Consider the following 25,899-nt stretch of genomic DNA (forward strand, 5'->3'; position numbering starts at 1 on the left):
GGGAGTGCCCCACACAGGCCAAGGCGGTGTGCAGGCAGCCAGGCCCTACTGTTAGAGGGTCCTGGGTTAGAGGGTAGAGGTTTCTGGCACTGTTGGTTGAGCAAAACTGATGCAAGTACTTCAAAGCAAAGTCTACAGCAAGGTTGGGCGAGCTTATTGCTGGCTTTAGTACAGCCTCCTCCTCAAAGTTTGTACAAGTGGGGAGAGTTGTCAGGAGACAACCTGGTGTAGACCAGTATCTCCTCACACTTTCAGGATCCTTTTCTATGCAGTCTTCAGCAAGTGCAGTCCTACTGCACCAAAGAGGTGTCTGAGCCTTCCCTCTTCCTTCAGCTTGACCTCCTGACATGCTAGAGAGCAGGAAACTGATGTGATTCTTGTGTCTTCATAGGCAGCCTGCGAGGCAGATACCTGGGGTCACACTTGAGGTGAAATGTTCTCTGCTATCCTCCTCCTCTTGCTTCTAAACTGGGCTATGAAACCGTGCAGCCCTTTCTTTTGGCACACACAAAGTATGGTTGGGAATGTCTCATAATATGCTGTCCATATGTGAACAGAGGTCCCTACTACAGCTTTTCATGAAGCAGCCAGAGTATTTTTGGTTTGTGAAGTTAAGAGATTGGCAGACTTTTTAAAATGGAAGACAAGAAATGTGGGGCTTACGCTGAGAGAAGAAGTCGAAGAGTTGTTCAGTGTTAACGTGTTGGTCTGCAGATGTTGGTTTTTGGATTAGGCTCTTAAAACAGAGTAAAGACTGACAGTCTTTGTTCTTAATTTATTCTGTCTCCATTATTGGAAAATTACAATGTATGTTAAGATTTAAAGTTAAATGCAAATCATTAGAGAGTAGCTTAAGATACTGGAGATAAGACATCAGCTGCCTACTTGTAAAACTGATGCACATTGATGTTACTTTCATTTTGACTTGAACTAATGCTATTACAGGGTCATACATTTTCAACTTGGATTTACAGTTTATTCAAGTGTCATATTCTTAAGCAGCTTGAATTCTTGATTCCTGCAGTTGTATTATTCCAAATTCTCAGCTAAGGACAAATAAATGTATCATCTCAGTTTGCACATGTTTGAAATTAAAGGGAACTTTGTAGAATAGAGCTTAGTGAGAAAGAGAGACTGTTTCATCTGACTCACCTTTTCAGTCTCACTCATGTTAGTTCTAACCTAATTTTTATATTAAGAATATTGGGGGAAAAACCCTAGAAGCTTCAGATTAAAAGTAGTTTGCAGTATCATCCTACTTGTGCTTGAATAGGCTTGTACCTTCCTCTGGGTACTGGTGGTTTTGTACCAATTTTAGATTATTTTTTGAGACACAATTAATTCAACTGTGTTTATTGCCTAATTCGTTTTCTGAGAGCAGTGCAATGTTAAATTTTGATTGGACAGTAACCAACATCATTTCTAAACTGTTCTTATATTATAGGTGGTGTTCCTTTCAAATAGCAGCATTTCTAAAGAAATGCACATTCTCTGAGAACACTTCCTCTGCTCAGTCACTCAGTACTGTTGTTTACAGACGTGCCACTCAGGAGCCCTATTTGTGTGTCAGTAGTTGTGCTTCTCTGGTGCAGATCTTACACTTCTTGTAAGTTCTGAAATGCTTGCCATGATGTAACTTCCTGTTTATCTTTAATTTCGTTATGCAGGCAGTCATGGCCAACAAAAATTGATGTCCCCCAGGATCTGGAGGATGACCTTACAGCAACTCCTCTCTCCCACACCACTGTTCCTCAGTCCTCACCGGCTCGCACGGCTGAGAATGTTCTCAACGGGCACCGGAGCAAGGCCCTTGGGGATTCGGCAAAAAAGGAAGAGATCCCTGAACTGGCTGGGCCAGCACTTTCAGCCCTTCCATCGGTGAGCTTAAAACCCACTACAAGTGGCCGGAAGTGCTTGTTCAGAGTAGAAGAAGATGAAGAGGAGGACGAGGAAGATAAAAAACCTATTTCTCTTTCTACTCAAGTTGTTCTGCGTCGTAAGCCTTCGGTTACAAATCGTCTTACTTCGCGAAAGAGCGCACCAGTCCTCAACCAGATCTTTGAGGAGGGCGAGTCAGATGATGAGTTTGACATGGACGAGAACTTGCCCCCAAAGCTCAGCAGGTTAAAGATGAACATTGCCTCGCCCAGCACTGTGCACAAACGCTACCACCGGAGGAAAAGCCAGGGACGGGGCTCCAGCTGCAGCAGCTCCGAAACTAGTGATGATGACTCGGAAAGCAGGAGGCGTCTGGACAAGGACAGCGGGTTTACTTACTCCTGGCACAGACGGGATAGCAGCGAAGGGCCACCTGGCAGCCAGGGAGATGGTGGTGGACAAAGCAAACCAAGCAATGGAAACGGAGGGGTGGACAAAACGAGCCCAGGCGATAACAACAAAGGTGGGGGGAGTCCCTCCGGTAGCTCCGGTGGGAGCACCAACACCACCTCGGGTTCCACTCGGAGATGTGCTGGATCTGGAAACTCGATGCAGCTGTCATCCAGAAGTGCAGGGGAACTGGTTGAAAGCCTGAAGCTAATGAGCCTTTGCCTAGGTTCACAGATTCATGGCAGCACGAAATACATTATTGATCCTCAAAACAATCTGTCCTTTTCCAGTGTAAAAGTACAGGAGAAATCAACGTGGAAAATGTGTATAAGCTCCAGCGGAAGTGCAAACCAGCCTTCATCATTGGGCAGCCTGAAATTTTTTTCTGACCAAATGTCAGACACAACAAACGAATTGGAACGGCTAAAGAACAGGAACTTGAAAAACAATGTGCTACAACTACCTCTCTGTGAAAAGATATCTGTGAATATTCAGCGGAACCCAAAGGAGGGGCTGCTGTGTACCTCCAGTCAAACCAGTTGTTGTCACGTCATTTGACAATGACCTGACTTGAACAGCTCGATCTGCTTGACAGCGTCATTCTTCTGGTCAGAGCTGGGAACACCTTGTCACGGACCCCCTTTTGTTGTCTTCAAGATTTTTAAGTGGGCTTCGAGCAGTTATTTATTATACTTTAATTTTGTGTTTGCTTGATGGTATGACAATGCATGGTCTTTGCATGCTGCTAGCAGGTATGTTTTTCTTTTTCAACACAACAGAATATTTTATTGTGTAATTTTTACATTTATAATTTTACTATGGAAGATCTAGATTGAAATAAAGATCTGGATCCTAATGTAAATGAAGCACTTAGAAGTTTCATGTTCTGCACTTAAACTAGAGAGAGAAGCTTTTGTTTGCTTATGAAATGTTAATTCTTGTTCTGACCTTCTGTGAAAACTGAAATATGTGATATGTGGCATACTTCTATGTGTCTGAAACAGAACCAAAGCAATAATGTTTTGATGCTGAAAACTCTTCAGGGAGCTTTCAGATGTTCCAAGGCTTGTACAAAGCAAAGATGCACTGAAAATTAGTGATCTTGAAATATGATTTTAAACCCACACCTGTTTGTCTTAAGCTATGATGTGGATGAAGTTGTGGCTCAAAAATCAAACCGAAAAGATCTTGTTTTGCTAGAGGCAGTTTTCTTTAAAAAGAAAAAAAAAAAAAGGCAAGTAGATTTGTAAGGCAGCTTTCTCCCATAGAAATATGTTAATATTACAAGCAGACAATCTTTTTTAATATAACAGAGGTAAATTATTAAGTCTACTTCTGAGTTTTTACATGCTAACGGAAAATAAAGTATTTGTATGAATTACTTTTGTTAGTAGTATATCATGACACTTAGTATTTTAGGTTTTTACCTTGTAATCCCTCTCTTGCTATTCTCTCCTCCTCTCCCTGAGATTCCAGAAGACAATAAGGGATGGAAAACCTTTAGGTAATTGGATTCATATTGAAATTATTGTCATTTACAGTTTTGTTCTTATTACTCTCTTTAGGACTTAAACTACTGCTGTTCCCCACATGTCCACCACTTATTTTCCCTCAGTAATACACTTGTTCATAAAGTCCATTTAAAATAGCCTGTAGGAAAGTGTTTCTTTCACAGCTCTGAGCCCTCCTGTCAGGTTTGTCATTGCCATGGCAAGGTCTCGATTTAGAGTATTTCTGTACAAACGGATACTTTTGACCAGATGAATTAACTTTGTGGAGTTTTATTATCTAGAATAAAATATATTGCAGATTCCTAGTTTTGGGAAGGGCAAGAATGTTTTATTTTTTCATGCTGTGCACTGGGTCTTCTAAGCAATGCTAGTGAAACTGGGGGTACTATGTAGCAACACCCTGGGCAGACCCTGGGTGTCCCAGAGGAGTTTGACACTGTTGAGCATTTTGTAACACTTTCAGAATGGTCAATACAGCGCCTTTTGTGTCTGCTGTGGAGGGAGCAGAGCACCAAAGAACAGCTGGGTCAGGATGGCCACAGCTCACCACAGCTCTTGTGATTCCTGCAAGACTTCAGAGAGTCTGAAGTGCACGGGGAGTCCTTCCTGGCGAGCTGAGCCGGGGGTTCTGCTTCCGGAAAAAGGCAAAGGAGAAGTGTTCCGCTTCTTTAAGTTTTAATCTCTAGTTGCAGTTTAGTTAAAAGCTACAAGCATAGATGTGTGGGTGAAGCCATAGAACATAATTGCTTGAAATTTTTGAGCAGGGATCTTACCAAGGGCCAGAAACGAGATGTGTGGTTCACAGACAGTGAGCGTAACATCCACGTAGGAGACAAGTTTATAAAGGGCATTGGCAATAAACTTTATTTGTTGCAGCTTTTTTCCAAGTATTGTAAATACTCTTTCCTGATATGTACAGCCTTGGAATGGCACCTTTTAACTAACCCCAGGTGTATTTTGTTTCCAATGTTTTTATATACGACTGTATATATGGTGCTCACTTTAGAACAGCAGTGTTGACCATTTATGCTGCATAGTTGTATTATAGCCTTATAGTTGTGTGTGGCTGGTTGGACCTCTGGGTGTACAGATGTGTTAGTCTGAGTGCTGTCCTCTCCCCCCCTGTTGATAGGTGAATGATTGTGCATGTGGTGTACGTCGTGTTATGTCGTCACGTAAAAGGAAGGGCGAGAATAACCACTACATTAAGATAATATTGGACCAAACTATTTAGAGCAAGTAAACAGTTTCTTGTACCCCTTAACGTGTCTTTAAGAGTTGCATATAGTTACAGTAGTGTATAAAGTAAATATTGTGGAAAAACAGTTAGTCTTGTATTTTTCTGTATGTGTGTATATAAAAATATATAAAAAATAATGTACCTCTAGCAACTTAATCTGTATTTAAGATGTGACAATCTTGACACAGAATTCTAAGAGTAGCAGTCTAAATAAGCAGAATTAATGAACAGAAGTATAAAAATTTCTCACCAAGAAAGAATCCATGTGTGTTAAGAGGGTACAGAAATATCAACTGATCTTATTGCTTCTGGCAATGTTTGGCTTTTTCATTGTACAGACATTCATGGTGTGCGACAGAAGTGGAAAATCCAGTTAATAAAGTGATATCCTGATTGATGCATAACCAGTGACTTGCATGTGGATGGGGTTTATGTCTCCTGGCGTTCGGTGCCTGAGGGCGGCACCAGCTCCAGGCCAGGCCCTGCGCTGCAGCACCTGGGGAGAGTGAGGGGCCTTGCCTTGCACAGCCCAGCTTTGTGTGTGCATGGACATCCATTTGTGAACTTCAGTTATTCTCTTGCAGGGATCAAACGCGTTCATTTGGGTTTAACAGTTGTCACAGTCATCATCTGGTGAGTTTTTTGTCTCAAGGCTGAGGGAGCTTTTCCTCTAGGCAGAACTTCAGACCATTGTTCTTTATAATGTAAAGTGGGTAATAGTAAAAACAGGGTAGGGCAGCAGTGCCAGCCCACTCTGCCCCACCAATACGTGCTGCAGTGAGGTGCATGGGGCTGCCTGGGAGTGGGCTGCCTTCTGGCCTCTTGTCCCTCAGAGGTGTCTGGTGGTGGTGGCCTGTGGTTGGAGCAGCTCAGCACAACCTGTGCTGCTGCAGTGAGTTAACTGCTCCCGGTGCACAAAGTGTAACCAGCCAGGCAGGTATAGACACAGGGATAAAGGGCATGGAACAGGTTGTGTGAATACAAGTCATTAACTGGGCACTGCTTTAGGCCAGGGCACTTGTGCAGAGCTGCACCTGCGGGCTTGTGCAGCTGGGACCTTTCCCCTGCTGAGGAACTCCCCAGCTCTGGTCACTGCAAAACGGGGTGGAGGCGGTAGCAGGAAAGGAGTGACCAAGAAATTTGCAGGGCTGTGACCAAGACAGGAAAGGCGTAACACATCTTGTAGTGCAAGGCCCAGCAGTAACATCTCAGTAGCTGGTGGGTGCAGATCAGATAGTTTTCATGTCAGATTTTTTTAAAGGATTTTTTTCATTAGCAAATAAAGGGAAATCCCAATGCAGCTGGCTGGCGATAAACAGGGAACAGGGGCAAGCTGGAATGTCCCCAAACATCAGACAACCCAGCCACCCCATTAGCCCTTCCCATGGTTAAGTTTATGTGAATGAATCAGAACTGATTTGTTTGTCATGAATTCCATATGATGACTTGCTTTCAATAAAAGGTGTTTGAGCAGTAACACCTTGATGTGACTGTACGTGGGAGAGCGTAGCAATGACTCACTTGAGTTGCTGACTGCATGCAGCCAGCCAGGCTCCCTCACTGAAGTCACATCCATACAGTGTTTTGAGGGACTGCTGGATTGCCCTTCTCCAGAGCAGTGTCTCTGCAGTTGTCTGAGCCTCCTCCCTCCCTGAACCACAGGCTCTGGCTATTTATTTATTTATTTAGTTTTAAATTGTAATTGTAAGATGATTCAGTTTGGCTTATCTGCTTCACCAATTTCTGGAAGTCAGTAACTCTGTATTAGTGACACAGGGGTAAAGAAAGAGATGACTTCTACTTTCCCATGTGATGGAAGAATTGTGTTGTAAAAATGCAAGTAATAGGGCCTTAGAAGCACAGAGAGGTAACAAAGACATCAAGCTCTCAGATGAGTCATGTCAGACCTCAGGAACTCATTTCAGCAAGCCCTTGTGTAACATCTTCCTCTTTCCTCCCTCTCACTGCTCTCTCTTGAGAAATACAGAGCAAGTTTACTCTCTGGGCAGTTGTGTGCCACATGCCCTCATCCTGGGACAGGCTCCTCAGGCACTGGGACAGCCCTGGGAGCCAGGGCTGAGGAGCTCTTAGAGCAGGCCCAGCGCTGCCCTCATGATGCCAGTGATGACAGAGGCCATCACCACAGTGTGCTCTGTATCAAGCACTGGGGTGCAGAGAGAGCCTCCTCTCTCAGCACCATCTCCAGGGCTGGCACTGAGTCACCAGGCCCTGCTGTCAGCCCTGGCCTGGCACTCGCCCCTCCAGCTCCTGAGTGGGGCATGGCAGAGCTTTCCTGGAGAAAGCACATTGCAGTAGTAGGCATTGTTGCCGGAGGCTTTGCTTACATGAATAAGGAAGTAAACTCAAATTTCTCTGAATGAGATTCAGGATCAATTCCCTCAGGTCCAGGTAGGCTAAAATATCCATAACTGCATGCTTGCTTACAGAGGAACCTTTCCATGTAATGGGTGTTTCCCTCTTCTGTTGTCCTCAGTAGATATCTTGAGTCAGCAGATCCCTCTGGGCCACAGAGTTAGACCTGTACTTACAACATCCCTGATGAGAGAACTTCTGTATCACCAGCAAGTGATTTATGAGTGCCCCTCTTAAAAATGGCTTTCTTGGATTGTTACTGTTGCTGCTAAGGAGATTTGTAAAATCCAAGTCTTAACAGACAGATACGGGCTACTCCCACAGTGTCATCTTCCCAAACAGGATGCTCCAGCCTCATCCTTGGTTTTTCCCTGAAGCTTGAGACTAGAGATAAACCTCTTTTATTGCTTAGACTCAGGCACTGGCAGAACTGCCACACACCCCTGTCTGTTGGCCTGCACTCCTGAAGGGCTCACAGCCACAGCTGTGTAGAGGTGTGAGGCACTCTCAGCTGGGTAAGGGAGCCTGCCACGGACCTGGGAACAGACATTCAGATTCCATACCTTGTGAATGGCAGATACTGATAAGTATCGTATTCTTTCTGACATTTTCACCTGACAACTGATTTTGGTCAGTGAGTTTCATCCCTGGCATCCCACAATTTTTATGGATGCACCTACGGCAGAAAGGAAACAACACATTTCAGGAGCACAGACAGAAACAGTTTTTTCCTTCAAATGAGATATGAAAATGCCACCATGAATGTATAAAAAACCCAAAAGACAAAACCCAGTATCAAACAGTATGAAACACAGAAACCCCTCCCCAGTGACAGGATAAAGAGCTGCATACAGAGAAAAAGGAGCTAAATTTCAGTTCAGTGACAAAATACTACTTGGCACTATGAGGGAACATTTCTCAGCAGGTTAAAGTGTGTGTTTTAGAACAGAAACAGTTTCTGTTGTGACCATGTAGCACCTCTGATGCTAAAGCAAAAGTTCTCCCAGTATGTGGAAAAAACCTTAATACCAATAAATACCTATAAAACAAAGGAGTCCCCCACTTCTCACTCACACCACAGAATGTCAGAATTCCTCCAAACCTCCTCACTTTTGGTGGAGAATGCACCGAAGAACAGTATTATCCCTGTTTATAAATAAGGAAACTAAGCAGAAGTGAAGGGATGTGCCCAAGGCAAAGGCAACAGCCAACATTACTTAAGTCACTGGGTACTTACACCTCACTAGAGATTTTCCTGTTAATCCACAGAAAACAAAAGAAATGGTCCCCACAAGGAAAACCACAAAGTCAGTTTTGCAGAAGGTGACTTACTTGTTTTATATGATCACAGTTGACACACGACTTGATTCCTTTTCTAACCCATCTTAGGTTATTCCAGACACCTGATCCAGCTGCCATCAGCAAAAGACACCAACTCCATGCTCCCAGACCACCATCAATTAGTAGACCAACAGAATCCCTTCAAAATGGCTACAAGGTCACAAGAACATACTCCAACAGGAACCCATCCCATGGATTTTTCTTCTCTGGAACTGCTCACTCAAAAACACTGACCAGGCAGTTAAAACTTGAAGAAACACGAGCTACTTCAGATCAAAGTGGGCAGGAGACTGCAAAGATGGGGAGTTTTCATGGAGAACACACTGGTCACCTCCTAAAAAAACCTTTGGTTTTGGGATCTCTACGGCACTACAGGAAGGGTGACATGCTTCCTTCGAAGATCCTCAGGGCAGAGCTTGTGCAGCCACAGCCCTGCCACTGCTCAGGAACAGGCTGTAGAAGCAGCAGCCCATGAGATAGCCCTGAAACAGCAGCAGCGTGGGGGACTAACACTGGGAGAGGCAAGAACAGAGTAGCCGCGGCACAGGTTTGCTCCTCTTCCCAGGGGAAGTCATTTCTTACTGGGTCACACCTGCAAAGCCTGAGAAATCCTATTTTAGTTCCAGACAAAATGTATTATTTTGGCTTAGTTACATTACTTTGCTGTGGGGGCCCTGTGGCTTCTGAAATGTGCAAAGTAGGCAAACACCTTAATTATGACAGCAGCAGATTTTTGTGAACAGAATTCCAGCAAGTACCACACACAGTTACATCTACCAAAACTGAACATCACAGCAGCCAAAAATGAACTGTCTCAAGGTCACAGGAGCAAACACTGTAGATTTCGGTCCTATAACTGTCAGAAAAGAATGAAACGTTAGGACAGCTACCTTTTGGTGAAATGCAAGGAAAACCAAATCAGATATTCACTACAAACACAAGTACTGTTGTATCAAGTATCAAGTTTAATTGATCTGTTACTGTAAGTTCATTTAACCAGAAGATCCATTCATACAATACTGCAGTTCAGAATCCAGGGGAGTGATACCAAAATCCAATGTAAATTAGAAAATAAATATCCTTCATAAGTCACTGATCAGCAATCTGTTTCTTACTAATTTTTTTAACCTAGCTTTCAAAAAGACTGTAGCTGAGACCTGTTTAGAGAACTAGCAAACAGGAGTATGGAATACATACTCTATAAATATTTATGTCCAACTATTTCTCAGATCACATAATGAAATACATTGTTGTTCCATATGAAATGAATAACATAAATTAATTTGCTGTGGACAAGCAGTAGCTAATAAGCAGATTTTGAAATAATAGAGGATCGATTAGCTAAGGAACAAAAGGGCCAATAACCATAGAGGGCGAGTAAATTAAATAATAGTCTGGGTTGTTTTTTTTTCCCCTTTAGAAAGTTGCAGCTGAAAATTCTAGTAAGCTTCTGGATGCTTCCTCACAGGATCTGTTTTCAATCACTCAAAGCACAGGGAGTCTGGCAGATTTTATCCAGACTTGGCATAAGCTGGAGTGCTTTATTTGGTGTTACCTTCACAAGCAATTGCATGTGAGAAACAAGGAGAGCAGGAGAAAATACAGTTTTTTACAGTGTCAGGCAAAGGCCAAGTTTCAGATAAGCAGGTGCCACCTACTCAGTGGATGGTGGAGGGTGCACTCTGAGCGCCACACATGACCACGAACGCCGGCTCCGCCCCACATGTGACCGCCTTAGTCATCCTCATTCCTCCGTGTTTACTCCTTCAGGGACTCCGCCGCCAGCTTCATTTGCTGCCACGGGAGAGAAGAACGGAGAGAGATGCTGAGTACAGCGGCAGCAGGAGGAATTACACAAACCAGTTAGAGCCCAACGCAGGACACTTCAGAATCCAACTGAGTCATAATACCACGCCAGAAAAAGAGCCTGAGCATTTAAAAACAAAAACCACCAGTCTGTCATGCCTGGTTTTTACAAAATACACATTTTTTAACACAGGCATTATTTTTGTCCACCAAAACACTCATCAAATGGCAATGCAATTTGTATGTTAATTAATTATTTTTGTGATGAATAGTGCCTTACTCGAAAGTCATTTAGCCTTCAATATTTAGGCTTTTAAGCTGATCGTAAAAGGTCAATGAACTGACAAACTGCTGCCCCCACTTCCCACTGCAACAATCTGTTAACTGTTTTTCAACATTTCTTTTTTGTTGTTCTTGTTGAATTGAATAAAAACATCCTGTGATATAAGAAGGAGGTAGCAGACTGCTATGGTGATATGTGTTCTTTTCAATCCCGTTGATAACCAGTTTTGTTTTCATTATCCTAGGATGTCACCAGAGAGATCTCCATGTGAAACCAGGATAACAATCCCAGGTGATGAAAGTATCTGCTGAGTAAAAGAAAACAGAGCCACTCTGTGAAGCTTCCTGTTGAAGAGAATGTTTCATAACACAGAATTTACAGAGGCAACACGAAAGAGTTTAAACTGTGCCAAAGACATCTCTCACACATCACCTGGGGGTTGTCATCCAAGGGCCTGGCATTGTCTGGAAGGATGGAACCACCCTGATACACCAAGAAATACCCAGAGTCACTGAAGTCCCCAAAGAAAAAAGACAACAGTCACAGGAAGGAGACGAGAGGGAGGCCAAAGGACAGGATGAGGAGCAGAGGCAAGGAACTGCTGGAATTCACTCATGCCCAGCATCACTGCCTCCTTGGAGGCAATTTGGCAGACAAGGAAACAAAAAGGCTGGACTTGAAGAAATGTGAGTGATCATATGAAGAAACAATTTATGCAGCTTTCAACTCCTAAGCTGTTGTGTGGGTTCTGTATCATTCCCCCAGTGGAGGATGGACACGTGCTACTGAACTGAAGTTGTTTCTTTTAAATTTGTACTTGATCTCGTAGAAATGGCCCATGACATAAGAGCTATTAGAAAGAGAAGTATCTAATAATGCTATAACCAAACTGGAAAAGACAAAACAAAACTGCAAATAAAGTGTACACTATCATTCAGTTTCTATCCCACAACATGGAATACAGAGGTGTCAGATGCTTCAACACAGCACCTTCTTTGCTGCTAGTCTGGGCCTGAACCTATTCCAAAACACTACTCTGCACACTGAAACACACCTACAACAACTTTTCTTTACCATTTTTATCTGTATTTCCACACCATCTATAAGTGAAGTAAAATTAGTTTGTGATACAAATATTTATATGCTTCTCCATAGCAACACTGCAGGGAAAAAAGCCACAGCTGAAGGCTGGAATACAGCTAGATTCCTCTTCTACATCCTGATTCACTTATTTAAATAAATGCCTGAATAAAACGACAGCATCTTTAATTAAAGTGACTTTTCCTCCTATTGCAAAAACACAGACACACAAGACAACACCTTTATTCAGTTCCTGATTCATCAAATGCAAAGCTAATTTTCTTATTTTAAAATGATTTTCTTAAATTCTGAGTGCTGGTGTAATTATAGGGGGATTGATGAGGAATACAGAAGACTGGAAAGGTATTTTTATTCTCTGATCTCTGCAGGGCTTGCCAAAGTCTGGAAAAAAACCAAGCACATGAGTGCTAATGATGACTAAACGTAATCTGTCCAAAAACTCTGTACAAGCTGGACCACTCTCATTTATTTTTGAAGGCCCTCCTAATTTTAACTGAGCTAATCTTATACTAGGATTGTCTTGTGCTGGCAGTCTTATGCTGTCATACTTAAAATACATGATATGAACAAACAAATATCCCAGCTTCTTGAGCGGGCCAGTGAGTAGAAAAACCTCTTAAAATAGCTTCACATGCTGCCATGGCGCACAAGGCCTGGGCAAAATCAGTCCAAATGCAGTCATACACATATTTCAGGAAATGAATCATAAGCCACGTGGGAACCCCAAGAGCTGCATATTTAATTTCGTCTTTATAATTTCTAATACCAAAATATATTTGGCAATACCTGGCAGCAGCAGGCTCCCCCAAGAGCTACCACTTAGGCAAGCAACACGTGGTGGCACCTTTAAACAGAAATTCTTTGCCAAGTTCAGACTGAAGATTTTTAAAATTTTCTTTCTTTTTTTTTTACTCTGACAGTAAATGTTCCTGTTCAATGGGAAAATATTTCTCTAAGACAACATATGGGAAAGGGAATGTATTTTTAAATTTTTATTGCTGACAAAGGGAACTGATGAGGTACCTTTTAAGATCACTTTCCCCCTGACAGCCCCACTGGGAAACCTGTGGGGCTGAATCAACTATTCTTCCCTCAAAAAGACATTTCTTTGTAAGCTTTAAGAAGTATTTTAAAAATATGGAAAAGAGGTATTAGAAATGTCTCAATCTACTTGTTAAACCTACCAGATACGTAATGACAAAACCCGCTCATTTGAGGGGTAATAAAAGCCTCTGTGAACTAATCAGAGGCACAGCTCAGAAATGAGTTGGCTCAAGGAGCCATTCTTCATTTATTATCAGCTGAGAGTTACCAGTGAAAGGTTTATATTTAATGCTCTGTTTTATGCAGCACCCTTAGCAACAGCAGCCTATGCACGCAATATATGAGTGAAACGTGTTTAAACTAGTATTAATTTTAGTGGGGCTACAGTGTTGTTTATTCTACAATTCTACTATAAGGAAATGCTCTAAAATATTTATCTGCTGTAATTCAATAGATTTGCTATTTCCATTTTATTAAGTTTAAATGTCCTTATAAAGCACATGTAATGTAATTAGACAGTACTTCCAGGAGAAATAGCAAACCCCTTCCATGTGGTTTACAAATAGACTTTACCAATCACCTAGATTTCCCTACATTTCAACATTACATTTTCTGAAAGGACTTTATTAAAATGGAACAGATCCTTTCACACCACAAACAGAGCTGTGTACCAAGCATGAAAATCAGGCTACTCCCTTTGTGGGCTCACTCACCCATCAGAAACACCAACTTTAGTGTACAGGGTATGTGGTAGTTTTCCAGTTAGAGGGGCTATGGAAGTCTAAACATGGGATTTAGTGCTGCCAACAATACCAAAATACAAAATTAAATAGCTACAAATATGAAATAACAGAAATACACAGCAGCACCAGAGACCTCAACTACATTAAACGTGAGGAGCTGCCAAGGGATTTACCAGCAGCAGTGCCAGGGCTTGGTTCAAGCCACAGCCTCGCTGGAAATGCAGGATGTTTCTGCATGGCATGAGGAGGAACGTCACCCACCTCGTCTTCCAAGCCCCGTGCCCAGGGCTGAGGAGCTGCTTTGCCCCTCACTCTGCACAGTAGGGCTGCTTTGGGCCAGGGCTCTGCATGTCCCAGCATGTGGCTTCCTCCTGCCCCTGGGCTGGGATGCAGGAGCTGCCTCTCACACCCCCACCTTGCCAATCCGTCTGTGACCTTCTTTTTGCACCAGAGGACAGCAGAGGGAACCCAGCATTCCCACTGTCCCAGTGCTGGTTTGACACACACCCATAACCTAATCAAACACTCTCACCTTTCCTTTATGGTTTCTGTGGGACAGCCAACATTTAACAGGTACTAACAGCCTTTGCTGGTTTAATGTTGATTTACTGCCCTTGCTGAGCTCTGTGTCAGATGCTTACAACACTGTTATTTTCCAGTTATGCTCAGACCTGGTAAGCCAGCCTCTAACTACTCTTAATTTTACCACTGTGTGTGATAATGCCAACTGACAATTCAACCACAACCTGAGGAAAACAATTTAAAAAACAGAAAGCATATAAAAGGGAAAACCAAAGAAACCAGGATCTATTGACTCACTGGTTTGGTGCTTCTCCACAGGTATACTGTGGAATAATGTACGTGTAATGTAATGTTATGTGTACAATGTACACAAAAGTTTGTACATATGAAGAACAGACATGTAAATAGTTTATGCTAAATAAAAGAATACATGAAGGCAGGTGTTTTTTATCAGCAACCCCATCTTCTGGTTTTCCTGTATACAGCATGTGGAACAGCCCATAAGCAGTTAGAAAGAGCAGTGGTACATGGTATCTTTCCCACTTTCTAGCACTAATTATAATATGAAAACATGACAGATATATATTAAATTCTTCTTTTGTAATGGTGTCCAATCACAACAATTTCTTGGCTCTTTAGCTGTCTCAAGAACTGTATCAGCTGAATCTGTAAGTACTAACCAGTTACAGGAGAGGCAAATTAACACGCACTTCAAAATTCAGTGAGCCTCTTCCACTTGTAGTATTTTATTCTGTCTAAAGGTTTAAAAGCTTATTTAATGAAAGTTTGTTCTCACTGATTATAATGGTGTAAAGTTATGGTAACTTCATACCTAGAATCACAAATCTTCCCTCAAGGTTTTGTCTGTGGCACTGAACACTCTGCAGGGAACGGTGCTTAAGGACTCTGGGCTTGGGGTTACTTTTAAGCTGCATTTCTGACTCTGACCACTTTTCCAGCAACCTGTTTGTTTCCTTAGCTGAAGATGGTAACTGATGCTTCTTGACAACAGTAATAACCAGTCCCTCCCTATACTAGTACACTCCTGTTTTTAAATCCTAGGACCACACACAATGTAACACGGAATGCTTATTTTCAGTTAAGTCATCCTGCACAACCCCTCATTCTTCTTGAAAGCCAATGATTTCCAGAATATAGTTTCTCCCCTGCTTCAGTAGTATGATGATTTGTAGGAACAATTTCACAACTTCCTCATTTCCCAGAGCCAAGACCAATGGCCCTGTGATGGGGAAATAACCCTCCATAAAGGAAACCCACACACAAGCGTTAAACAGTCAAATGCAGATTTTTCAAAAGGAAGCGAGAAGAATTCTAAACTGAAGATAATGAAGAAACAAATCCTGAATTGTCACTCTCACAAGGAGTGTAAGCAATTACAGTAGTTTAAAATTTTGAGGAATATTTACTAATCTTCTTACTTCTAGCATGCACCTGAAAAGACTGTATCTAGTTTTGGCCCTCCAGTATAAGAAGGATACTGATCAACTCTGCCAAGCCTAACTATGGAATCCAAGATGGCCAGGGAGGTGATGCACATGCCCTGAGAAACCTGCCAATATCTACAAGGAGGTCAGCAAGAAGAAGGAATCAGGGTCTTGGCCATGGTGCCCATTCAGGGAACAAGAAATGAAGTGGTCCTTAAAAATAAGCCAAGAAAGCCCCAACAGAAAACATTTCACTGCAAGGATAACAAAGCACTGCACCAGGGGCCCAGGGAGGTTTTGGAGTCTCTGTCCTCAAAGCACCTGACAGGAAACTCCACCCCCCACAGCCCCGGGGTCTAAATTGGCTCAGGATGCCAATCCTATCCTGAGCAGGAAGCAGGACTATTGACCTTCTGAGGTCCATCTCAGGTTGAGAGATTTTTTATAGTTGTTTCTACAGGAATTGTGACAGGAAGTTTGCCTGGACTCCACAGACCCACAGTGGGGATCTGCTACAAGAAATAGAAAGTAACAGGAAAGAGAAAAAAAAAAAAAAAGAATTCTCTTCTTTCCTTTCTTGTATGCCTAATTCAAGATAGAATACCAAGTACAAAACCAATGTTAATGAAACAATAGGTTTGCAAAATTAGTAAGTGCAGAGTCAGGAAAACTTGCAGAATCACATAATTTGTGCCTTGGAGTATTGTGCCTGATTAATAGCACTGTGAGGAATAGCAGACAAAGCAACCCCATTTGTAGTACATTTTTTTCCCAAGTTTTTTTTTCTGATCTACTTCAGATTGTCTCTGATTTAAATTGCAAAGTATTAATTAATACTCATTACAATATTCTTACAGTATTAGTCACCCTTTTCTGAACCTTATTTTAGTTCAGGAGACAGTACAAAAATGAAGAATAGCAGAAGTCACACAAGACAGTCTGATAGTATTTGCTTCAGAATATAGCTTATGCATTCTGTCCCTCCAAATATTTACATTATTTTTGTCCTTGTGTAGTTCATATTTCATAACTTTTTTTCACCATAACTGGTCATGTAGTTGCCAAGTGATAGAGAAATACACCATGTTAAACAACATGTCTGAATGCCTGATGAGGAGCGTGTGCCAAAACCACCCTCACAGGATGCCAGACCAGCCCAAGGGATGCTCTCCCCTTCAGCTTATGCAATTACCTCTCACCCAATCAGCAGCTGGTCAATAGATTTTGGAGTCAGAAACTATCGACTGGCTATGAAAGCAATGATGCAAAAATGTGCCATGTGAATGACCATGGTGACATCTCAAAGGGGAGGGATGGGCTGTGCAGTCCCACACACATTTCTTTAATTCTGAGCCCTGGGTCATACAGACACCACTATGGTTTAAGGGCACAGCTGGCCCTTAGATTAACAGCATATCAATGATGCTGTAATGGTTTCAGGGTGAGCAATGATGCAATTTATTTTCTCAGGGGTTTTGGAGGATGTTAATTACCTGCCTGCAATTACTAGTTACTATCAGGAGAAAATGAGTAAACCAAACTATTCTGCCTCTGAAGTTTAACAAGCTTATTCACTAAGCAGGGTGTCCCTGAGCAGGCACATAACCTTTGGAAGAGAAATACCCAGCACTTGGAGAGTTTAACGAGCCTTCTGGACACAAATTCCTATTATATGGATATGGCTGACACTGAAGCTTAACTGCAGACATAGCTGTGTTAGCTTTATGCCAACTGTAATCTCCCTCCCTGGAGATACTCAAAAGCCATCTGGACAGAATCCTAAACAGCATGCTCTGGGGGTCCCTGCTTGAGCAGGGAGGTTGGACTAGCTAATCTCCAGAGGTTTCTTCCAACTGACCCGTTCTGTGGTTCTGTGACAGCAGTAAAATCCTGGCTAACAACCAGGCTGCTCGATTGCACTACTTTACCACTTAAGCTCACATGCCATGCACTCACTCTGCCTCATGATCGAGGAGGCACAGCTGAAAGCAGCCAAACAGCCTCTGAAGCAACACTGGCAGTGGTGGTGAAGGGCCTGAAGGCAGTCAGTCAGTGGCACTGCAGGGGGACAGTGAGAGTCCTTCCTCCTCAAGCTGCTTGAATGGCAAAGTGCTTGGGTGATGGAAAAAATACACAGCTCACTACAGCTTCTGCAGAAGATATGTTTCAGACTAACTCCGTGCTTCCATTTTTACCAGCTTAAAGCTGGAAGGAACCTGCTGGGTTACAGACACAAGCCTCCCTTGAGTGCATAAACCCACTTCACAGAGTTCAGCCAGGAGAGACCACACAGCATCAATTCTGGTACTGCACAGGCCAAAACCCACAGTTCTTGCCAACATCCTTTAGCAAATCTATTGTACAAAAGGCAAGAGACCAGTTTAAACTATTTAATGCCACAAAAGGAGCAGAGGAAAAACTCAAAGAGCATGAACGTGTCTCCTTGTAATCCATGCAACAGCAGGGAACAGACTGTGTGAAAAATAGAGACAGTCTCTCAAAATGAATTATGCTCAACCCTCAGAAGACAAAAAACATATTCCACTGCTTTCTGGACACAAATTTGGCCATCCCTGGAACTCAGGCACATAAACCCCAATACCTAAGCACCACTAAAGTGCTACCCACCCTCTGCTCTGCCAGTGGACACAAAGGCACGGCCAGCCCCAGCCCATGCCCAGCTGGTCTCAGTTTTACCCTGGGCTCCCATTTCTTTCCAAATTTTCTAATTTGCGGAGTCACAAAGAACCCAACTTGGTTTCAAATAAAACAAGTAACAAGAAGTTTACTCCTCTGTGCAGTACATTCATTGGGTAATTTAGATCAGCCTTCAGATATGAAACTAAGAACCCAACTTCAGGCACCATTTTTGGAACTACCACCTGTGACATAAATCTGACATAAATAAGCAGAAAAATCTGCAAGGGGCATGGCTGTCCTCTGCCCTGCTACCACACAGCAGCCACAATGCTGCAAGTACAAAATTCCCATTTCATTGTGGCAGGCAAGAAACTTCAGCCCCCCAAATACAGCAGAAAATGCCAGAGAAATCAAATGTCTGAAAAATATAAGTAGAGAATTTTATAGTATATCTGAAGTAAAAGCTGCATGTTGAGAAATCAGACTTTAACACTGGGCAGACACATAGGAAAAGTAACCACTGCTGTGAAGGGAGTTCTTTCTAAGAGGGAATTTGCCTCTTTGTTTATCTGTTGTATCAGCATGAAAAGTAAGTTTAATTCTTACTGTTACTGTTACCACAGTATTAAAAAAAAAATTCAATGCAGTAAAGTAGGAAAAACTAGTCAATGTTTAGATTATTTGGTAAAGAACTATTGTCAATTCTACTCTATAGAGTTTATTAGGCAAGGAGTCCAAGGCCAGCAATGAAGGGACCTGCCAGGCAATCTTCTTTGTTTTCCTCCCCTGCAGAGGCTCTCCTGACCCAAGCACATGTTATTACAATGTAATTTTGAGTAATATTTTCATTCTTGCTTTTCTCTTCAAAGACATATTCTATTCTACTTCCCGTGAGGGCTCTGCGATCGCCTAGTTATAGTCTAGTGAAAAATAATCAACACAGAGCCAGTACACCATTTCTAGTTACAGTAATTTTATAAATATTCTGATGCAATCAACTCCATGAATGTAAAAGTGTGTCAAATAGGTCTTTAAATACCTTACAAAATGGCAATGGCACCGCTGACAGAATTTCTTCCTTCACCAGAGATACCTCTGAAAAGGCAAATTCCCTCCTGCCACATTCCCAGCTCCTTGGGAAGACTATGCACCCACGGAAAGAAATAAATTGTTTTCCCTTAAACACTGGGCCAAACATAAGTATCAACTGATTACAGGCTATTGATTTGCTCTTAAATCTATATTTAAGTCGATAGGTGTCTGATCAGATAAAGTCAGTTACTCAAATTAGTTACGGTGGATTTATGGTTTGATCTGGCTCAGGAAGCTCTTGAACTAGGCACAGGCAGAGGATGGGGAGATGTATGTTATTCCTGCTTTTCACTCCATCCTAGACATCTGCATATTGCCACTTTAGAGGCTTTGGTACCAGTATGCAAATATACACGCACACAAAGGACACAGCTTACTAAATGTGCTCTTTTAATTAAAGTGGCACAACTGGACACAGAGCATTACTCACACTGTACTACAAAACACTGTCTAATAAGCAGGTAGGAGAGGAAAAGGTTGGTTTGGTAGTTTATAACTGCATTTCTTCAAAATGAGTAAAGCTGTAACAGCTGACATAATCCTAAATTATAGGTATGGCAATATTTATAAATTTCTAATCTTTATAAATTGCCCTGCTAAGCCTGTTGCAATTTTGAACAACCTAGCAAAGGGTAAAGGTCTGGTTTCCATGAAAGCAATGGCAAAGTTCTCTTTTACTTCACTGAAACCAGACTTTCTCACTTTATATGCTTCATGTGTTACAAGTGAACAAAACACTTCTTCCCTTTTTTCAACGCATTAGTGGGAAGAAAACCTCTTTGCTGTAGGCTGCTCAGCCCCTTTGTTTTGAAGTGATGTAGTGCTCTGCCCCCATAGCCCCTGTTCAGAGCTACCTGCACTGTATCAGAGACCCTCACAAAATTCTGTGCCTTTCTGTCTCTAATACCATCAGCAATTTCTTTGCAAAGCTTTATGAAATTCTTTTGCAATAAAAATGGTTTAATTTTATTAACTTAAAGCTGTATAAGAGCAACTATTTTCAGTTTGAAGAGAGATGATATTCTAAGCAGCTCTGTAATATAAAGACAAACAATGACTTAGAGATATGTTGAGTATTAGCAGTTACTCTCTTTCTGAGATCTGCTTTAGTGCCTTTGAACACCCTATGCTATGTAACTGAGAAACTACAGAGAAAGATTTTGGAATGAGGTTTTAATTGAAAAAAATGGATGAATGATTTCTGACTATTTAATTTTATTATTTTCATGCCTTGCCAACCCTATAATCCCAGTTTCTTTCTTTTAATTTTGTGCAATACAATACATAAAGGCAGAGTACATGTATTATATAAAATACAGCTACATTTGTAAGAATTTCTTTTAATAACATTGTGGGTCTTCAGAACTTCACGTTAAAATTGTTACCTTCTAAACAAAACTTGAATGATTACAAAAATGGTCATGCATATGGCAATTATTCTTTTACTTTGTCATCATGAACCTTGTGTCTATGCAGGCTTTCCAGGCACAGAGTAAGTAATTCTTCACATGCCTTGATAGCACTCCTCCTTTCTTTTTCTGCTTTTTAATTTCCTTAAAGTATTTTTGCTTTATTAAAGCATTTTACTCCCTTTCCTTATTTATTCCTTGTGGATTCCCCGCTGTTCTACTGTCCTAGCTGTACCCTCTGCCTTTTATTTTCCCTTTCAATTCCTTCAAAATGAGAAATCTTTCCCTTCTGCCTCCAAACTCACAGGTGGGTAAGGGTCAGATCTGGTGGCAGAAAAACTGCCGAGAAGACTGGCCCTGGATGCTGGCAGCTTCCCAGTGGGAAGAGCGCCACACTCCTCCTCCCACTCCCATTATATCCTGCTCCGCCTTTCAGGAGCAGTGGGAACCAAAGGAAGGACTAAGTACTGCTAGCACAGCCCTGCTTTGGGGGTCTGCTCTGTCTGAGGGGCTGGAAAAAGCCAGACAATAAATTGACGCCTAGAAATAAATGTGTGGAACAGATATATGCAGCTCCAGTCTAGCTGCTGTTCTAGACTGACCTCCTTCTTTTGCTTCAATGGAAATTAGAGCTAATGGTGCCAGCTTCAGCATGCACTGGGGGATTAACTATTGTGATTCATGTTAAATTGCCACACTAATTTAATTCTATCAGACCTCAAGGCTTGGCTTTGGAAGGTCTGTTATACATTGCAAAGTGCTTTCACTGGACACCCTGGGTTACCAGCACCATCACACTCCTATTCCTCAACTTTAATCTATCACAACAAATACATTATCTAGCATGCAACACAAACATCTAAAGTAATTTCTCTTCAACATATTAGCTGCAGCACATCAAAACTGTCCAATTGCTATAGAAACACTGTACAACATTACCATTTGTGAGAAAATATGTTGTCTTGTAAATTTTATAGTAAGACCTTTATAAAGTAGGTTGTTACATCTGTCAAACCAACCGTACTTTTAACAAACATGCCAGTAAGTGCTGTGAAAAGACTCTAAATAAATGCTGAAAACATCATATGATTTTGCATCAGTAAAGTGAGTCAATACTATCCAGTGAGTCACCTCGCTAATTCACAGCAAATTTATATGACGGTATAAGATGGAAGGTGAACACACATTTCCACAGATCCTTCAGGGCAAATCAAATCTGCAAGCTAGGGCAGGACATATAATTGCAAAATATTAACAAGCTGCAGAAATCTATTTTCTGCACTTTGCACTTGATAATATGTCAGTGCTCACATGCTCCTGCTTCCTTCTTGGTACTGGAAACAGTCAGAAAGTAAAGACACACCATTATAGGATCAACAGAACTGCAAGAACCATGGCCATTAGTTATATCCTTTTCTAAAACAGTAACATTTCACAACCACAGCAAAAAAAAAATTCTTCAGTAAACTAAAGCAAATATCTCTTATGTATTGAAATGACAGCACATAATTTCCCCTGCTAATAGGAAATTACAATAATTATCAGTGGTGTAAAGAAATACAGCAAAGGCTGTAGTTTACAGTAAGCCTAGTGTAAGAATGCATCTACCAAGGACCTGAATTGAATCCACACACCCAGATTCTCATTCTCTCTCTCTCTGTACCTGTATACTGCATCTATTTATCTATCTAAAAAATAAATAAAATGCATTCATTAAGAAGACTTTAACAGTGTTTGTATTTAAAGGGGCATTATCCACAATATTAATGGAAGGCTGTTAGATTTTGGTTTCTGTGTGTTGGTTTTTGCTACCCTAAAAATTTTCCTCCCAGTGCCTTCCTCATGTGTAACTGTGAAATTCTGGAACTGGCCAATATTGCTACCATAATGTTATAGGGAATCCACACTTCAGTCCAGCAAAGGAGTTTTTCAGCAGGCAGGATATTCTAAAGACTAATTAGCACTGAGCACTAATTTAAAGTATCTATTATATATGTTAGTCTATATTACTCGGTATGAATCTCATATACATAACCTTCAAGTAATTATATTAGAATTTTGCCTTCCTATTAACTTTTGATCAAAGAAACATACCCCATTGAAATTGCCATTTGCTGAACTTGCATCTTGACTTTGTTTCATCTTTCCGTGACATGGGGATAATCACCAATACTATTGGGAAAAAATATATAAATAACACCTTAAATAAGTTTTCTTTCTTCTGAAATCTGCAGGGGGTTGACTAAAAAAGAAGAAAAGAGGGCTTTGTCCTGTTACAGTGAATGGCTGAATCTCCTTTCAAGATTTCTGTTGATCAGTGAAAAAATAGAAAAGAAAATACAGCTCAGAATCACTATGATCCTTATAAATGTTCTTGTACTAGAGGCTTACGCAACAAACTGGAAGATTCACAGTGGCATTAAAAATAATCTCACTTGTGAAGCAGATATGAATATTCTCCCTATTGATGAGATAAGCTTAAAACTAATTGATACAGCAAGTAAACAAGTGCTCCCATTAATTGTTGCTCCGAAGTTTTAATTGTTCACTACACTTTCATATACTTCTCATGGAAGCAACAGGACAGATCGTTCCCAGAGAAGTTACTGGATAAACTAATTAATGGTTTAGTCTAGTAATTTCAACATCACCGTGTTAAAAACAAGTAAGGGAAGCTCTGGGTGTGACCCACCTGCAGAAGAAAGGTGACTTCTTGCCACATGTGAGTCTAATTTAGCCCCTTGAGAGTTTCTCAACTGGCAGACCAGTTAAATTCTAGGTTTACTCAACAGTACTTTCATCAACCCAAACCCATCTGTCTTTCATTTCATGAGGAATTTACCTCACTGCTGGTTACCAAATGTTAGCTAGAACGTGTTAAGAGCAGACCTTTCCAATCTCCTCAAAGAGGAAGACTGATTTGATAGAATTTCTCAAGTCAGAAACAGGAAGAACCAAGAGTCACAAGAACCTTCTCTACTTAGTGGATTTGCTCCTCTTTTATATATAAAAGTAATCTTACCTTTTGAAAAAAATCCACCAGCTCAAGAAGATGCTGATAACAATTCCCACCCCCCTTCACAGAAACAGACCTCTTTAGTTATTAAATTTATTTCAAACTATTCAAGCACAGAACTTCTCTTCAACAAATATCCAGCAATCCCTGCTGTGTTATGGGCAGTCCTGCTCTTCCTACAGCATGTCAAATTGTCCTTGAACATGCAAGGCTGTGTTGCTGCCTAAACTTTTTCAAGTCTTTTTTTTTTTTCCTCCTAGGTAACCAAAATCAACACACATGGCAGAACTGTACAAAGCTTTTGCAACTTGCATGGGCAAGCAGATGGTGACCTGTACTGCTGCACAGACACCCAAAAAGACCTCTGGGGCAGGAACTTAACACTTGTGCATTTTTATAAAGAGCTAAAGCAACAGAAGTCTTAATGTGCTTAACTTCTAAGTGCTACAACTAAATAAACACTGCAGAATAAATAGTTACCTGACACACAGTTCTTTTGTCTCAGAGTCTGACCTGAATATTAAAACCCTGAATCTGGTGACCCATTCTGGCAGATGTACTATATCCTACATGAAGATTACCAAAATAATTACAAAAACATTTTAAATCCTTCCACTTTTTTCCTGTCTCTTTCCTATCTAAAGCTATGGAGTCACCATGCCTGCACATGTCTGCTAAACCTGCAAAGTGTTTTCTCTGCACTGAAATTTAAACTTTTAACATGTGTTCAAAGGAACTCTAATTGGTCACATCTCTGGAAGTTTGATCAGCCATTATGGACAACATTAGAACAATATTGCTCAAAATGGAAGGAGCCTTAAAGATCACCTATCTCCAATCCCTGCCATGGGCAGGGACACCTTTCATTAGACCAGGTTGCTCAGGGTCCCATCCAACCTGGCCTTTACTTCCAGGGATGAGGCATCCACAATTTCTCTGGGCAACCTGTTCCAGTGCTTCACCATCCTCACAGTTCAGAATTTCCTCCTAATATCTAATTTAAACCTACTCTCAGTTTGAAACTATAACTTCTTGTCCTATCACTACATGGTCGCAAAAATAGTCTCTCTCCATCTTTCCTTTATGCTTCCTTCAGGTACTGGAAGGTCACAATTAGGTAATCCAGAGCCTATGTTTTTCCAGGATGAAAACAGCATTTGCTCTAGTATCAAAAACTGGTTTTCATCTTTAGAAAGTCATTGCTTTATCACATTGAACATCTTTGTTGTTTTTTTCCTGCGGTTTTAGGATTGTTGCTTTTTTTCTTCCTTTTTTTTTTTTTCTCTGAAAAAGAGATAATTACTCTCCTCATGTCTCCATCCTTTCTGCTCAAGTGCCCCATTAATTAACTCCAGAGTTTTATCTGGAGATGGTCCTTTCTGGCTTGCATTTTTCTTTCATAATAAACCAATACCCTACCAAACATTCAGTGTCTGACGAGATAACTTCTGGCCCAAAAGACATGTTTTAAATGTTGCCTCCTCTGCTTTGAGGGACCAAGGAGAGGTCACAGAAAGACTGGAGACTCTTGAGTTGAGACGTGCACTATATATTGCTCTGGGACAGCTTTGCTCTGAGCTAACAAGGTAGATAGACCAGGCTATGGCTCATTTCTCTACACATATTCCACATTCTTTCTGACTTTTGGAAGTTTTGTAATTTATTCCACATGAAACAAATATTGAGACAGTAGAGAAAAAAAACCCCAATCCTTGGAATTTGAATAATACTATTATCATCAAAGGAAACAGACAGAAAGACAAAAGAAGATTCTCCTAAGGAAAGAAGGTAATCAGACAAAAAACCCCACCAAACCAGGCAACTGAACTAATAAATTTCAGATTCTCCAAATGCTTCTCAGAAAAGGAAATCTTTCTGCTTTCAATTTGTTTCAGAGGATATATAGCCATAAGTAGTGCACATTGCTCCGATTACTGGATGAATAACCTAGCAAAAACAACAGAGGCACAATTGCTCTGAAGTGACAGCTGAAGTTTTACTTGTT

General features: G+C 41.2%; 2 protein-coding genes across 5 annotated transcripts in view; one reads left to right on the plus strand and one right to left on the minus strand.

Annotated features, from left to right (window-relative positions):
- The window catches only part of SNRK (SNF related kinase), a 39,880-nt gene extending 34,397 nt beyond the window's left edge, over positions 1 to 5,483 (plus strand). For both annotated transcript variants that reach the window (XM_066193814.1, XM_066193822.1), the window contains exon 7: positions 1,668 to 5,483. In XM_066193814.1, coding sequence (XP_066049911.1) covers positions 1,668 to 2,886 — 1,219 coding nt within the window. In that variant the 3' untranslated portion in view covers positions 2,887 to 5,483. The remainder of the gene's footprint in view (positions 1 to 1,667) is intronic.
- A 4,257-nt stretch (positions 5,484 to 9,740) lies between these two features.
- ANO10 (anoctamin 10) overlaps positions 9,741 to 25,899 on the minus strand; it is a 121,466-nt gene continuing 105,307 nt past the window's right edge. For all 3 annotated transcript variants that reach the window (XM_066193832.1, XM_066193847.1, XM_066193839.1), the window contains one exon: positions 9,741 to 10,587. In XM_066193832.1, the coding sequence (XP_066049929.1) occupies positions 10,552 to 10,587 (36 nt within the window). In that variant the 3' untranslated portion in view covers positions 9,741 to 10,551. The remainder of the gene's footprint in view (positions 10,588 to 25,899) is intronic.

Source organism: Chamaea fasciata, unplaced genomic scaffold (assembly GCF_029207755.1).
Source record: "Chamaea fasciata isolate MVZ Bird 193981 ecotype frontalis unplaced genomic scaffold, bChaFas1.0.hap1 SCAF_1, whole genome shotgun sequence".
In the NCBI taxonomy this organism is placed as follows: domain Eukaryota; kingdom Metazoa; phylum Chordata; class Aves; order Passeriformes; family Sylviidae; genus Chamaea; species Chamaea fasciata.